Genomic DNA, 17,666 nt, shown 5'->3' on the forward strand with positions numbered 1-17,666 from the left:
AGGATCTGCTCGGGTGTTATATAATAGGGATTATTTGTCTTGCGTTGACATAATCGCTCCGGATTGCTGGTGTCGCATGCAATTATGTCCTCTATGCAATACTATCCGGAGGACATTATTGCATATGCAATTATGTTCGCCGGGCGGTTTTGCATTATGCAACGTGTCCGCCCGAACGCTGCTACATAATGCAATTGTGTCCGCCCCCGTGCAAAACCGTCCTTGCAGTAAATTAAACGCCCTTAGTCGAGGTAACACGTTCGCCATTTTTTTAACAAGCTAAGTGCATGTCATGAATGACATGGATATGTTCGGCCGTTGGGTATTTCGCTGCAATCCTAAAATACGTGAGTATTCATGCTGCATATACGTCGGTTCAGTGCATGCACGCTCGCACGGACAGTATTGCATGGCGGACACAATTGCATCTGACACCGGCGATATGTAAAAAAAAAAAAAAAAAAAAAAAACCTTTTGAAACTAACTTTTTCAAAAGTTAGTCTAGTTCCACAAGTATTTTTATAAATATTAAAATAATTGAACAGTTCCAAAAACCAAAGTTATACTTTGCCTTTGCCTTTAAGCAGCTCTGTATTAAAATTTACCAATGCTTTTGAAGTGCTCTTTAAAGAAACTGGACACAATTGGTCTTCTCACTTGGTGTATCTCAACATAATGCATAAGATAACAAATCTGAAAATTTGAGCTCAGCTGGTCGTCGAAGTTGTGAGAGAGCAATGGAAGAAAAACACCCTTGTCGCACAACAAGTTGTGTTCCTTCAGATGCTTGATGAAGAGACCTCAAAATCTAATTCCGAGGTCTCGAAATCAAATTCAAATATTTTAGTAAGAAATTACTTCTTTCTCAAAAACTATGTTACTTCAGAGGGAGCCGTTTCTCACAATGTTTTTATACTATCAACAGCTCTACATTGATCGTTAACAAGTAAGTTTTTATGCTAAAGTTTGTTTTAAGTGATTACCGATAGTGATTACCAGTGCCTTTAAAACGAACTTTTCACATTAATTTTTTAGCTATATTGTATACACACTTTTATGTGATTATTGACTCCCCTCCCATTTGTTTTGTATATATCTCTAGGCAACCTAATCTCTGTATTAATTACTTTCATTCCTTTAATTTGGTAATAAGTTTTGGAATGTTTTGTTTGTGAATGATGAGATATTTATGAGCGTGAATAAACGGAGTCGTATAACTCCAATCGAGAGAAGAAAAAGAAAAAAAAGGGGAAACAAATTCGACGTTACAGAAACCCAAAGCAAACTTTACCTTTAAGCAGCTCTGTAAACTGACCCAGGCTTTTTAAAGTGCCTCTTTTAAGAATAAATAATGGCAGTTCAACATGAAACCGAAACAGGTCGGTCGCGGTGTGTTTATCGAAACCAATTTAATGAAAATGTCATCTTTGGTATAGATGATAATGCGGGGGGGGGGGGGGGGGGGACGTCCAAATTTGCGGATGGTGTAAGGACACAATAGCTTTCTAGGCTTTGCAATGCAACATTTTTTTGTTACACTGAAACCCTTTGGGAGGGCTCTTAAATCTGTTTATAATATAGAATACTGATTAATTTCCCTCTCTGTAAAAAGATGCGGGACTTCTAAGCATTGTTCGTAATTTCCCGCGGCTGCGACTCTGCAAAAGTCACGTCAAGAGAGGGCGCTCGAGAAACCCTTGTAACATGGGTTACCAGGGCCCAAGTTTAAAGAGCCGTTTAACGTTTTTATGCTCACTAAAATTGAGCACGATACCAGTACCAATGTTGTTCATAATATGACATGGCGGTTTGGCTGGTAACCTTATTCGGATTCATGTTGTGCTATTCCCCCCAAATTCTTATCCATCACTTCTGAATTTCCAATTAAATATCACTCCATACCTTATTCGGATTCATGTAATTTTGTTGTGCTATTCCCCCCAAATTCTTATCCATCACTTCTGAATTTCCAATTAAATATCACTCCATATATTATATTCAATAGTTACTCCCAAAATACTATCCCTCATCTTTGAATTGCTAATTCGTTATTGAATTCAAATACAGTCAAACAAATAAATATTTCAATTTTTCCCTCTCATTTAGGAGTTTCCAATTAGTAACATTATTTTTCCGGGACAGTTTCCCCCAAATTATTACACGCCATCTTTAATAGCCAATTCATAAATAATTTTGTTTCTATAAGTTCATTTTTTTCAGTTTAACTTCCGAGTTCTTTCCCTTTACCAAGCCATAACTTGTGTTGCTCTCCTAATTAATTTATTAATTTGTCGCGACCTAAATACACATGATAAATAAATGTACAAGTACTTCAAAGATTACAAAGAAATTACACTGTTTTATTTTTTGGCCATAGCAACATTCGTGTCCTGCTAACAGTCAAAATAGTACACAAATTAAACGATTGCCTTCACCAGTAACAAAATTTATCTAAATATACAAGTTTTCAAGTTACGAGAAATAACTTTTTTTGCGTAGCTCAGAGTTGTTCTGTTTATCTTTCATACAAAACCAACCCACAGTGACCGTATACACGGCCAACTGCAGAGATAGATATTGCAAGAGTTTGTTTATAATTTAACCAATTTGTTTTTTTCTAGAGCCAATTTTCATCAGAACAACTCTTTGCAAACCGCAACAGAAATGTCGGTTTAGAAGGTGTTTTTTTTGCAAGTTGTTGTTTCAGCGACATTTCAGTTTTATTTGCAATTAGTACCAAATGTAACTATAACTCAAAAGAGTTTGTTTGTTTAGTATAAGTTAAAGTGTCGGGCCGCAGTTACTTCTTTTTAAAGCCCATGTGTTATAATATTTTTTTTATAGAACAGACGCATACGCCAACAAAACGGGGAGGTGTCTGGTGCAGTGAACAAAATATCAGGCACAGTTTTGAGTTGATGTTGATCATAGCAAGTTTAGTAAAAGGTTATGAACGAGTCTCAAATAAGGTGTTATGATTGAGACTTAAAAGGAACCAGTGGTTCAAAGTCTGTGGTTATGCCTTTTGGGGGCAGTTTGTTTAGAAGCACTTGCGGTGAACAATGCTGGGGCCAGACTCATCATACTCCTGCTTGCTGATCCACATCTGTTGGAAGGTGGACAGGGAGGCAAGGATGGAGCCACCGATCCATACGGAGTACTTCCTCTCTGGGGGAGCGATGATCTTGATCTTCATTGTGGGTGGGGCAAGGGCTGTGACTTCCTTCTGCATCCTGTCGGCGATGCCGGGGAACATGGTGGAACCACCGGAGAGGACAGTGTTGGCGTACAGGTCCTTACGGATGTCCACGTCGCACTTCATGATGCTGTTGTATGTGGTCTCGTGGATACCGGCAGATTCCATTCCCAAGAAGGATGGCTGGAAGAGGGCCTCGGGGCAACGGAAACGCTCGTTGCCGATGGTGATGACCTGACCGTCGGGGAGCTCGTAGCTCTTCTCCAGGGAGGAGCTTGAAGCAGCGGTCTGCATCTCCTGCTCGAAGTCAAGGGCAACGTAGCAGAGTTTCTCCTTGATGTCACGAACGATTTCACGCTCGGCTGCAAAGTAAAGGAAAGATATTTAGAAATATGCACAAACAGTAATTGCAAGGTCGAACAATTTTGTTTAAGGTCAGAAGAATTGGAGGTTCAGGATCATGGCTGGAAACACGTCAGGTGTCCTATCTTTTTCAGTTTCAAATTCAAACTTTGTTTGAACTTCAGTTTCGATCACAAGTTTAAAATTTTGTGTGAAAAAAAAACAACAATCGGGATTTGTTTGAAGGAAAAACAGGGAATTTATATATTATTTTTAGACTCACCAGTTGTTGTGAAGGAGTATCCACGCTCTGTGAGGATCTTCATCAGGTAGTCGGTCAAGTCACGACCGGCCAAGTCCAGACGGAGGATGGCGTGGGGGAGGGCGTATCCCTCGTAGATTGGTACAGTGTGAGAGACACCGTCACCAGAGTCGAAGACGATTCCGGTGGTACGACCAGAGGCGTACAGGGAGAGTACAGCCTGGATGGCAACATACATGGCGGGTGTGTTGAAGGTCTCGAACATGATCTGCAACAATTAAAGCAAAAGGAAAGTGATTACAAACTTGTCATTTAAATTAAAGCTATTGTCAAAGAGTCAAGAGAAACAACTTGGTGTGACATTTGATTTTGTGAAATGCTGATTGAGGATTTCAACTTCAGAAACAACTTGGTGGGACTTTTGTTTTAGTGAAATGCTGGTTGAGAAATGTATCTTCAGAAACAACTAGGTGGGACTTTGGTTTTAGTGAATTGCTGGTTGAGAAATTCAACTTCAGAAATAACTTGGTGGGACATTACTTTAGTGAAATGTCGTTTGAGAAATTCGTCAAGATATTCACCTGTGTCATCTTTTCTCTGTTGGCTTTGGGGTTAAGGGGGGCCTCAGTCAGGAGCACGGGGTGTTCCTCTGGTGCCACACGCAACTCATTGTAGAAGGTGTGATGCCAGATCTTCTCCATATCGTCCCAGTTAGTAACGATACCGTGCTCGATGGGGTACTTAAGGGTCAGGATACCTCTCTTGCTCTGGGCTTCATCTCCCACGTAGCTGTCCTTCTGTCCCATACCAACCATCACACCCTACAAGAAAACAATTATATAGGTATTTAATTAAAAATGAAAACATAAAGTATAGCTTTGGTTCAAAGTAAACACATCAACAGGTTTCAGTTCAAATTCCAGTTGAAGGGTTTGCTTTAGCAGAATAACTTATTTCAAGAAAGCTTTTGGATGGTTTTGAAGAATGCAACTATGCTCATAATTATTCAGATTTCTATTTGATTTTACGAAAATACATGGATGGTTTTGGCAGAATAACTTATTTCAAGAAAGCTTTTGTTTTCGATAACAACTTGTTGTTTCAAGAAAGCTTTTGGGTGGAATTTGGGGAATAAACTTAAATCAAAAAAGCTTTTGATGGTTTTTGAGAATGCAACATCACTAAATGTCTTCAGACTTCTGCAATATTTTTCTTGATGAAGAATGAGAGATGAGGTTTACCTGGTGACGGGGTCTTCCTACGATGGATGGGAAGACAGCTCTTGGGGCATCGTCTCCGGCGAAACCGGCCTTGCACATACCGGAGCCATTGTCTACGACCAGAGCGGCAACATCCTCGTCACACATTTTGTTTTTTTGTTTGTTTGTTTATTTGTACGAATCTGTAAACAAAAAAGAACAATTGCGGAATAAATAACAATATTCATTGTACCTATCACATGAAAAATATCAAGTAGAACCAAATTGTCAAACCCAAACTATCACATACACTATAAGTTGCTTCACGCATAACGCAATATAAATCTACCTATTTAGTCTTTAATAAAAAAAAACACCCAAACAAAATTTCAAAAGGAGTAGATAATTGTTGAGGGCGAGATAAACTTAACAATATCCGCCGCTCTACAAACAGGAAGCAAACCATACCCCGATAATAGATGCAAATCTTCCGAGTCTTTTGTTGACTTGGGACCACGCTATCGGCAACAAGGAAGTCAGCCAGGCGAACACACAAAGCAGAAAATATGACCAAATACGGTAGTGCCAACGCCCCCTTGATGAATATTTTATTATGCTAATCATGATGCGGCTGTTGACCAATGGCAAGCCACCACACGAGGCACGGTAATGGGGTGTGCCTCGATAGAGGTGGAAAGCCACGTGTGTTAGGGAAGCCGGCCGGTGTGCATGAGAGCATCGAGCAGGTGGCATGATCGCTTGTAGCGTGGGCTCAGAGTACCTTATCAAAAAATGGGCGTTGTCGCCGTGAATTTTTTGACAAGGAAATGGACTCGAATGATAGATTTCTTCGCAAATTTTAACAATCAAGTAAACTACAGAGCTGTTTTAGGATTCTATATACAATGTAGATTGTTTTCCAAGGTGCTACAAATTATTTATATAAATTGCTCGATTTAAATTTCTCATACATGTATTTGTCAAAAAAACATTTGTTCCCCACAAACGGACGGAAATAAATTTGAGCAAAAAAGTTTCAGCAGCTCTAAACCATCCAACAATCGCAAGAATAAAAGAACTTTCAAAAAAAATCATTGCTTGGTAAAATTCCAGGATTATAACAAATTGCATAACCGCTCATAAATAATTAATGGAGACCAACTTTCAAATGCAAGTGCGATGAGTCAGAGCAATGATCAACCGGCTCGGGTGAATCATTCCTAATTCTCACGCCTCGCGTAAACCCCAGTGACTCATTTTTATACATGATATCATGGAGGAAGAAAATATATTAACGAGGGTTGTACCAAATTGAAAAGGTAAAATGGCGACCTACGGCTATGCTGCTAAGAGTAATAATTTCGCATGAAAATGAACTCGATCTTCGAAAATTAAATGCATTCTCAAAGCATGAAACCAATGGAAAATCTGCTTCAGCCCAAGGAATCTTGTAGCATTCATTAACATTTCTAAATGATACAACTTGTGTTTATGACACATGCACGACTCAAATACGAATACATCAAGTGAACATATTTGAATGCATTTGTCCAATAAATTAAACATTCATGACATTGCTGCTTGAGATGTTTACAGCCAACTGATTGATCTCACTCGGTTTTAAACTGGACAAATTCTACTGCAAAAATGTACAACAACTAGGTAAAACTAAAAGAGATTCGTAGCAATTCAACATTAAATCACTTGACATGATCAACGATCTATATAAATTTGAAATAGTGAGCAATGTTTGATTACAATGTAGACAGAACCATTTGTTTCTTGATTGAAGATCCAAACATGAAAAATATTTCAAACTCACCAAAGTTCCAAAGTTCCAAAGCTACTGCGAGCTCCAAGTTCCAGAGTGTCTTATCGGGTAGACGGTTAATGTGAGAATAACAGGTGTCTGCTCAAGCAGCCCTTAATATATGCGCGGCTATCGTACCACGTGATAGTGCGACGCACAGCATTACCAAATATGGTCACATTCTAGAGCCTGGTTGGGGCTCATTTGAATAACCATACACAGCTTTGTTCGCTTTTCTCAATAATATGCAGGCTGGTAGATTCTAATTGGACTACGGGATATTAGGGGCGTGTCTATTCAATGAGTTCCTCCCAACGGGGGTCATAGGGTAGATTATAAATATTTCCTCTGAATTTTTGAGTTTCAGAGAAGGTCATTATGCAGGAAGAAATGTGGGCGTTTTCTCGGCTGCATTTGGCAATGAGGAAATACAAGTACATGTGTGCCCTGGTACATGAATTTCAAGTCTAAAAACATGATCTATTTTGCAAGGTGGTTATATCTGGGCATCTGGGGGGTGAAATTTAATAGTTTTGCTTATTAAAAGAAATGTTGATGTATTTGAGGAATTGGAATAAAATATAAAAATACCATCAGAAAATAATGTTTTCCTGTCCATGTATATTTACGTAATCTGTACATGTTAATGAAAGCTTACAACATGTGGCTTTACACGTGATACATGTCAGCACACAGTTCCACCAGGTCATGCAATCACCGTGATGTTCGTTTCCTTGATTGAAGAACAAATTTACGAAAGGACTACTGTAGTAACAGTTTGTATCTTTTTAAATCCCATTTAATTTCCAGTTGCATCACACCAAATGTGCTACTCTTTCTCACCAACCGATGCCTCAATAATTGATATACAAAATGCCAAACACTAGAATTCAAATTTAAAAATACACAAGTTTTTCAAGGACAACGAAAACTAAAGAAATCAATACAATTCCTAACCGTCAACCAACTCATCCTAACAACAAAAGATGCTCTACCACTGTCAGATAAACCCATGTACAGATCAAGTATTTAAGCAAACATCAGCTGTGAATTCAGCATGAAGTTGCACTTTTCGTAAAACGCTACACATGCTTGTGTTTTGGTACAAGGAAACCTGTACATTTCTCTGTACCTCTGTACACTACAGAATTGAGGGAGAATTCATTGAGAATTTATCATGGCCAAATTGCATAGAGCTGCTTAAAAGCACACAAAATAGCTTATTAGCATAACAAAATTAAGCTTATCAGAAAATGTATACCAGTCAAACTATTATGGAACAAGGACAATTTGTAAATGGTATCCTGCTCATTTTTGCTTAGCAGAGCATTGTGAAGCATTATTATGTGCTTAAGCAGCTCTATGCAGTTGGGCACTGGTTTACAAAGTGGTCGGGGTGTGAATTATTTAACCATAGAGCAAGGAACAGTGCTCTGTGCATGGTAAAACCAAGTCATTATTCTCCCCCTTAGAAAAGTTTTTGTAAAGCTTCAAGCCCACTCGAGCATGGATTCAAGACAAGGAAACACTGAATAATTCTAGAGGGTTTAAACATGTAAAAAGAAACCTTCAGCTTATTTTCCACAGCACACATATCTTCTATTATGTTACCGTTCTGCAAAGTTTTTTTCTGCGCTGTGTTTCCTGTTTGGAGCAGGAAATTCAACCGGGACATCCCGTTAGTGGAATTTGTCCCAGCAATAAGGAAAGAGCATCCGAGTGTTCTGAAGATAACGATGAGGATGTGGTTAGATTTGTTTCTGGGTAAGGAGCCCCTTTAATCGATAGGGATCCTGTGTAGAAAGAAGTGGCTGAATAGGTTTAAAGGGGCACCATCCTTAATTACCCCCCTAAGATGGAGCCCGATTTCATACAGCAGAAAATATTGCTTAACATTGTCTGGTAAGCAGAAATGAGCAGGGATTATTTTCACGACATGCTTGTAAAAACAAGCTTATTCTGGTAATCATCGTTTTGTTGTGCTTCGCTATTTTTTATTTTGTTCAAATTTTTGTGAAATTGGGCCCATGTGAGTGGAAATGGGGTGTGCAACTGTCTGAGAATCTAATCAATGTTTTACATGTTCTTATTTAATTCTTTTTATAAAAGTTTTTCAATAAATATATGTTGATTTATTTTTTAATTCACTCCGCATGTATTGCAAAATTATTAATACTAAAATTCAAAAGGTTTTTCAAACCTGGCAGAAAAAACCAATGACGTTAAAATAAAACCCAAGGGCAGAGAACCAACAAAATAAAGGATAGTGTATTCCTACAATGAAATTATCACTTCATTTCTGATATTATATTTTTCAATTAAGTTATTTGTGTAACTTAAGATTGAGGTATATGACATATGGTGTATGGATGAATCAGCCACGGTTCATTGGTCCACTGCGAGCTGAGACGTGATTCATACGTCGGATGAGATACTCTAAAGGGAATCTACATTACTCATAATATTAATAATACTATTTGATAATTATTAATTTCTTATATATTTGGTTTGCGGTCACACCATCTGTGTGGGTAGATTTTGTTCTTTGGTGAACCGTCTTGCTGTTTTTATTCTACTGTCGTGGGGTAGACTATTTGGGATTTTTTTTTTCGGGACTTCTCAGTTCTGAAAAGAACAAGGAAGAATATCGGCTGGGGAGTACAGAGGGACGTTTTTAACTTCACTACCGGAGTGAGTTATTAATTATTGGTCTCAACGTTTCGACTAGGTTGCTCTAGTCATCATCAGGAGACTTTCTTGTTCCTAAACTTATCAAATGATACCAATATTCACAAGGTTTCATCCCAACGCATTGAAGACAGATTCAATGTTATCAATCACTGACAAAAGTACTGATTTTTTTAACCTCGACCTAAACTTCTTTCAACAATATTGTTTTGTAACAACTGTTTCTTTTACTTCATTATCAAGTTGACTCTTTTAAACAAACTTTGACCAATTATTTGATAGCAGTCATCTAAAAAAAAACCACATAACCAAAAAGAGGCTGCGAGTGCAATTAGTAGTCTGGTTCCTGTATGTGTCAGAAAATACGATGTTCTAATGTGTCTTACTATAAAGGAACCATACAATTAAGATGATCAAATGAGGTCATGCGTTTATACATGGAGGAATAAGAACACATGGTTTATAGCACCATGTGTCAATCTCTTTTGAATAGTGTTGGTTTCTGAGAAAGAACCAAAACCAACCAAAGAGAATTACACATGGGGCTATAATGGACTAAAGGCAAACCCAACCCGAGACCCAATTTAATCAAGCTGTTAAGCTGAAAATACTGCTAGACAAATGTCTTTGCTATAAGCATAAATTAAGTGGGACACAGTCACAACAATGTAAACTTGTATTCCGGCTAGGGTGACCTGTTTCTGCTAATCAATACTTTTCTGAGTATAGCAATTGAGCACTGATCATATAACTCTATGGCACTGATCATACTCCCACCATGAAAAGTTTCAAATCATACACTGAAGATGGCTTAGTGGTCCTTTCTCTATGGTACAATATACATCACAACATCCCTTTAATTATGCCCGACTGAGTCCACAATGATTCAACCGAGGCTCACCCAGACGTGGAGGCAGAAATAGACCGGGGAGTGTTCAGAGCGTGAAGCTCCCCTCCTCGGTGATGGTGGGAGCATGGATGAAGAAAACAGATTGGAGGGGAAGAGATGTGTCATGGCCCAGTCGAACCTGCCTTTGTTCTCTATCCAACAATCATAAAATATAATTTGGAAATCCATAGGGGATCCACCCTTTTTAAACCGTAATAAAAGATCAAATGACCAGCTTAGTATTTTCCCAGATTAAGTGGCTAAATTTTTTACGAGACAGGTTTAAATTACATTGCAAACAGAATTAGCCTTTTTAAGGATGGTGGACTGTAAAGGAGTGTACTCATTTTGGTTTGGATGTAATACATACACAAATACCCAAACCTTTAGTGTTGTGTCCACCATACATGTATATCTCAAATTGGCTTGTCGTATTATTTTGTTTACACTTAAATTCTCATTCTAATTTATATTGGGTCAACCAGTTGAAGTAAGAAATACACCAACAACAAATAAATATAGTTGTGAAAACAACTTCAATATGAAACTGAGAAATTAATCTTCAATCCAATTAACGACTATGATACTAGTTGCAGTGCATCCACTTTTTTGTAATATACCCGCCCCCCCCCCCCACCAAGAAAAACAAGTGACCGAACGACAGAAGGAAAGTAGCCTAATACCCTTTCTAGCTTTAAAAATAAAACAAACGTTATCAATAAACTGAGGGGGAATCTGACAAGTGGTTTGAGATATGGTGGAAATTTTTCTTCACAGGCCGAGTTAATGAATAATAAAATACTTCACCGATGTATGAACCCGAATGAAGGCCGATTGTTTGAAGGATTTTTACTCGTTGGTGACCACCAGCATGCCATGTCCCTGAAGGTGATTTTGACAGGGCCGGGGAGGGGGGGGGGGGAGGGTGTGAGGGTTGTACTTGTACTAAAGCCTCAATGTGTACATTTTCATGGAAATATTAAAACCACCACCTGATATTCAATAGATTTTGCATCAGAATACCTCCAAGAAAGTAGAGAATCATGCACAGATATCTTGGGAAACGTGTTCTGGGGCTATTTTACGTGCACTGGCTTGCCCTGAACCATGCGACACCCAAATGGAGGTATAGTTTTTTGGAATACAAATCTATAGTGAAAATAATTGTGATATCATTTCTAAAACAGTGAAATATTCCGTTTGTTGATGTTCTTGTGGTTCGATCACCCTTGAACAACTTTCGGTCAAGTTTGTTTTCAGAAGTGACGTATGAGGAAAGGTTCACTTCATACATTATAATTATATGCAAATTAGATGCACAAACTCCGCCTCGAACCATAAAAGGTAAAGTCAACTCGAAACCAATACGAAACTTGGCCAGGGCACTAAAACTCCTACAAACAGAAAGAGTCTCTCCCATACGAAAAACAGTTTATTATTTACTTTTCAAGACATCAAAATACCAGTGGCCACTCCTGTTGTTGTCATATAGGTGACCCTTGAACCCGGTGTGGCCGAAGCTAAAACTATAAACATTTTGTGATATCTTGTATTGAAATATAATCTTATCTTCTGCTATCATTTTGTTATCGGTCCACCACTTGTACTCCTTTTGTTGGATCGAGTCCATTTTCCTGGCTTATAAAATACATAGACCCAGGGATCAAAGGGGAATTTGGGGGTAAATTCCCTGTTGATAATTTTGAGTGTATAGGGGTTATTATATCGACCAGAATCAGGAAACTGAAGGGGGAAAATGAGCTCGCGTCACTTCTAACCAGTTTGCAGATTACGTTTTGCTTAGCGGAGACTCTCTATTAGGCATCGATGTAATTGCTACACCTTTCAAAATAAAAGCATGGTCTGCAGAGTGAATTGAGGGCTGATCTGGTCAAAATTATAGTTGTGAAGTTTTTTATTTGCCAACGAGAGAACACATTCACGTGTTGTGTATTGTACCATTTGACCTCTGACATCACATGCTTACAAAAGAGCCAAAGAGCCTTGACTTCCTGCAGGCATCTTTTATACACAGCTCAATGGACGAAAACATAAAATCAAACACTTTGGAGATTGCGCTGTCTGACTTTTATCGATACAAAAAAGGGGGCTCGTACATCTCAAAACTTGCACGGTTATTATTTGTTTCTAACCCTTGGATCGATGTAGCTATTATGACACCGAAACGTAAACTTTCCCAAAATATGACCACTATAACTTGCCTGCCAAAAAGGCAGAGGAATATACAAGACCAGTCTTTTTGTAAACAAAAGAATAGGCTATGGTCGGATATACCACACTGCCCCCACCGTGGAGAAAAAACAAACATCCGCAATTACCACAAAATAAAACAACATGTCTTAACGCTAGATTCAGAAATATGTTGTACAGTTCCAATGCTGATGGCAAATAATTATAACTGCAACAAATAATATGAGATGTTTTCGTCGTGTCAGTGAAGCCATGGAGCAATTACGGTGAAACCATGAAGGTAATAATAGAAAACTGTTGTTGAATCCATGAATCACGGTTTCCCAAGAGAAAAACGGTGGTTTCTCAACCCATTCATAAACCACAGGTAGACGGGGCGGCGGCGTCTTGACCCCGGTGACCCGTGACCCAGACCACTACGTCACCACCAAAAAGTCCCATCTGAAACACTTCCGCATTCCAAAGCTTATGTCAGGAGGCCCAAAACAAGTGGTTTATGAAAAACAGAAACGTGACATAACGAGATGGGATCACTTTAGAACGCACCAAACATGGTGTGGATTTACTGAGTAGATACACAAATCAAATTTGAGTTTGTTTGTTCTTGTTAGTTAGTTAGTTAGATTGTTTGTTTGTTTGTTTGTTTGTTTGTTTTTTTGTTTGTTTGTTTGTTTAGATGATCCTCCCATCAAGTGAACCACTCCTAAAACACAAGCTGGCAACAGCCAATCTCTCCCATCAAACATTAATTGATACACAAACCAAATTGAGAGTCATTAATATGGACGAATGCTGATAATTTCTATAGTCGTTGTGAAATCAGCGGTTAGTTTGGTAGGATTCGAACCCATAACCGACTGAATGCAAGTCTTGTAGTCTAACCAGGACCACGGTTCAAAGTGCTCATTATCTGAATGAGTTCAACATGTTGAGGGACTAGACTTTCGAGTATATATGTTTTTTTCTGAATGCGTTAATCTTCGATTTGAGTGAACGCAAAGACATCTCTTTGCTAATGTTTTGCTTTTAACTTTACTTAAAAAAATATCTGCATAATTATAGTTTGGCATGTCTTCTGGTGACAGTGAGTTACGACGGGTCTCACATTATCGGGTTGGGTAACAGTTTACTCCCGGAAACTGGTGTTGGACACGAACCTGAGATAAGTTTTGTTCCTGCCTTCAAGCTTGAAAGCTCAACATCTGAGTCTCTGATACTTAACAAAAAAGAAACTGAGTAATGGAGGAAGGAAAAGATGAATTTCTCTACGGTATTACGTTCAACTTTCAATGTTTTCGGTTTCAAAGTCAATTCAATTCAATTCAAATCACATGTATTCCCATACTGTCAAAAACACGGCAATAAACGGAGTGCATATATAGCGAACGGATTATGGTATATGTTTTTTAAATCAAAGAAAATTAACAGTATGGATTCCGATTTGAAGTGTGCATAATTTTCTCTATTTTGATCACATCAGTTTGATTGGTTCGTCTAATTCTCAGTCAAACTTGCACTTTCGCTGCATACTGCAAAAAAAAGAGGAAAGTGGCTGATGCTAACATGGCGGTTGAAATGAAACATGCACATTTCCCTTTCATTTTTTAAAGTTAAAAACTTTTAAGAATAAACATGAACTAGTCTCGTGATTCCTTTTATAGAATGGAGCAATGTCGGTCTAAGTGATTTCAAACGGCTGAGCGACTTTTTAGAAAAATATTTAGCATTTTTGGTTGTTTTTATTGGTGCGCACAGTAATAGGTGTTGTGACAACCAAAGGACCGAGTTTCTGACTTCGGTTTGCAATAAAACATTCTTGTCGACGCTTCGTGTGGCCTTCACGAAATGCCAAACAAGGATTTCACTTGTCATACAACAGGGCTTTATTAGAAGGTCGGTTAATAATGCAGTTTTTTCTACCCATGTCTGTTCGAGGTCAGTGGTTTGAGAATGAGTTGTTATACCCCGAAGGTTCCATGGTCCCAGACAAACAATTCCATTCAAGAAGAAAGTTGTGAAACCAAATTCCAACCAGTGTGGATAACAACGTTAGTATGCCCCTGTTGGTGATGTCCAGTTATTAGGAAAAGAACATTGGTTCTTTCAATTAATTTTGTTAAAAATCAAATGAAGAGTTAGATATACTTCATTTATTTGGGCAATCACTTTTTAGTGAAAACAACTTAAGATGGTTTGGTCTTTGTCAAGGATTTTGTGTGCATGTTCGTATTTTGTACACACGCTTAATTCAACTGCTGATATCGAAACAATATGGTGATTTGGGGGTCTACAGCAGAATTTTTATCTGCAGAATTGGTGTTGGGATAACCAAAAAGATGGAGTTTTCTGACGCAGCAAATTATGCCATGGCTTTAAAGTTGAGGAAACATCTAGGTCATGGGTCATGGGTCATGTTACCTGTCTCCAACAACAGTGAACAAGTGCACCCAACGAAAAATAAAACAAAACGGCTGAATTTATATAAGTAGGCTAATCATCTTTAGTTGTGCAAAATAAAAAATAAGCTTGCTCTCTTTCACCATGGGCTTCAAATCTAGCCTCGCGAACCCGATTACAAGAAACTTGTTTCCCTTTGAATTCAACTTCATCATTTGATAAGTTGAAAAATATATTTATTGAAACTACACCCACGAAGAATATTCAAAAAGCTGAGACCTTGAGAAGGTCACCGTTCCAATAACAGTCACGACCCATTCTCAGTGCCCAGAGCACGGGGTCATTTTGCAGCGAACCGCGAAGATCGTCCGTGCACGGCGGTGGCAACCCCTCTTTTCAAAAGTGACGTCATTCCCAAGAGTCATCCGAGTGGTGACGTGTGGTTTAATCATCTGGCAAAAGGGGATGGGCACGGAGAGGGAAAATACCTCCAGAGTTAAAGTCACCAGAGCGTTCATTTAATGGTCATACAATAATGACAACCTCGGAAAAAGCTGCACAATTGACTTTTTGTAATACCGCGTATATCGCCTTGCTGTGTAGCGAACCGCTCCCTGTCTAGCATACATCTGTGGTGTGACTTGTCTACCTGCGGGCTTATGGCGTTTTGCGTGGTGTGGTTTTCGACAAAACAGCACCATTAAATTTGAGGAAGTACCACTCTGCAACAACCATGGAGGAAATAAGTTATTGTAAAATTTGTTTTTCAAAAATCTTGATCTCTAGAATATTTTATAGTACCATTTCATTAAGTTTGTTTAAAAAAATATATATATATTTTTCCTCCATGTTTTAATAAGTAAGGTTTGCTGTGTAAACACCATACGTTCTGAGTATGATTTGAAATAATTTGCATGCGGAGATACAATCTAGTAAAAGTTTTAGTAACACCGTGTACGAGTAGGATTTGAAAATTTGCATGGTGGAGATATACAATTTATAGTGGGGTTTGCAGTTTACATCGTGTAGACATGAGTAGGATAACCACTTTCATCAGCCCCATATGAAGTGTAATATTTAGTTTTTACACCCGGTTGTAAAGCGACGAATCCGTACTCTTTGGGTGAAATTTTTACCTTGTTTGTTGTTGATGCAAAGATGGCATCCATCTCCTAGTTTTATTTGTGACAGAGAAATGCAACACTCAATAAACGGGTTATCACTAAGGTAGGCCCTGATTTTTCCCGCGTCTAAATTCTTGAATCACTGGGCAAGTTATCGGACAGTTTTTTTTTATAGATAGCATATAGGCCTAAACCGTGCGAAAAAAATAAGTAATATTGTCTTTGGTAGAAGTTATTAGTTTGATCTTTGTCATCACAAAGATAGCTCCCCTGCCATTTACAATGTCAACAAGGTATATGGGGCAAGGTATGTAAATGATGACGTCACCAGTTACGATTTGGGTGTGTCTGTGGTGTTTGCGGTCGGAGGGTCCAACGGTCAAATGGCCGTTCTTGCTTGAATTATTGAGGTTAATAATAATAAACAATAGTATCATGAGTGTACCTCTCTATAAGCAAAGCAACTGGGCGTATATGGACATACATGATTCACATTATAAGCCAAAGCATATAGCAAATATGGGCATGGGAAATGTAATTGGTCTGCCGTTGGGAAACAAACAACATACAGCCATAAATCGATCAATGGGGCTTATAATAATACAATAGTGCATTTAATACATTTGTGTACACATCTCATTTGTTGAAGTTACCTGTTCACATTATATAGAGCAAAGGAACACAATAAGTGGATTTTCTTCAATGAACATTGGACATGAACGTACATGTACAATGTACTGTACATAGGCTCTTAGTGTGCAATGTGCATGTTCAATGTATGTACATGTACATTGTACACTCACATGTACATGTATTCGTACATGTGTATTTTAGTCAAGTGATATTGGCATTGACTGACAAGCCAAAGACAGCGAAGACAACTACTTCAGATCAAAATTTGTTTAATTCTCAAAGAGTTTTTTGGCCATTGCCTGTCATTTACAACGGTTGAAATGTGAAAAATAGGATAATCCAACTATAACTATATATAAACTACAGAGAGCCCAATATCGGCCGCACCTTTTGACAAGCTTTACGGTGAACATCCTTTCCTTCTTCCTGGTACGCTCGATCATTACATATTCAAATGTATGTAAATTTACGCAATGAATTATTCATTGGTAGGGCTGCAACTCAACGCTTGCATTCGGCATGTGGTTTTACCGGTGGTCGATACTCGTTTGTTCAGAGATATCAGTTCCTAATTTGGCCGTTTTACAGTTCACAAATTTACTGTTAAGTGATTTTTTTTTAGGGGGAAAGAACTCGCATCACCGTCACCAAATGAACCTAGACATGTACATGTACATGCCCTTCATGTACATACATATACAATGCACATACACAAGCGTTTTAAGGACACTTTCAAGTGAGGAAAAATTGTATCAATTAGCATGGGTACATTAATATACAAGTCAATATATACTTTTATACTGTTACCTCATCATTTTTGTGAATGCTGTAGACATGGAGGAAGCTGTATACATACGAGTGTGTAGTCACATGTAAAATAGTTGAAGCCACTCAGATCTGAGCAGTGCGCCGGGC

At 38.3% G+C, this 17,666-nt stretch overlaps 1 protein-coding gene across 1 annotated transcript; it reads right to left on the reverse strand.

Annotated features, from left to right (window-relative positions):
- Positions 1–2,339: 2,339 nt before the first annotated feature.
- Positions 2,340–6,927, reverse strand: LOC117300366 (actin, cytoplasmic). The gene is made up of 5 exons (XM_033784140.1): positions 6,822–6,927; positions 5,042–5,202; positions 4,382–4,621; positions 3,822–4,068; positions 2,340–3,558 (listed from the first exon to the last, which is right to left on the reverse strand). The coding sequence occupies exons 2-5, from the start codon at positions 5,165–5,167 to the stop codon at positions 3,041–3,043; spliced, it is 1,131 nt and encodes a 376-aa protein (XP_033640031.1). The 5' UTR covers positions 5,168–5,202; positions 6,822–6,927; the 3' UTR covers positions 2,340–3,040.
- Positions 6,928–17,666: the final 10,739 nt, after the last annotated feature.

This window comes from Asterias rubens, chromosome 15 (genome assembly GCF_902459465.1).
Source record: "Asterias rubens chromosome 15, eAstRub1.3, whole genome shotgun sequence".
Taxonomy (NCBI): Eukaryota; Metazoa; Echinodermata; class Asteroidea; order Forcipulatida; family Asteriidae; genus Asterias; species Asterias rubens.

Coding starts and splice junctions, on each gene's coding strand:
- LOC117300366 (XM_033784140.1), bottom strand. CDS start 5,167: ATGTGTGACGAGGATGTTGCCGCTCTGGTCGTAGACAATGGCTCCGGT. Junction 4,069..4,381: donor ACAGAGAAAAGATGACACAG/GTGAATATCTTG, acceptor TAATTGTTGCAG/ATCATGTTCGAGACCTTCAA. Junction 3,559..3,821: donor ATACTCCTTCACAACAACTG/GTGAGTCTAAAA, acceptor TTTACTTTGCAG/CCGAGCGTGAAATCGTTCGT.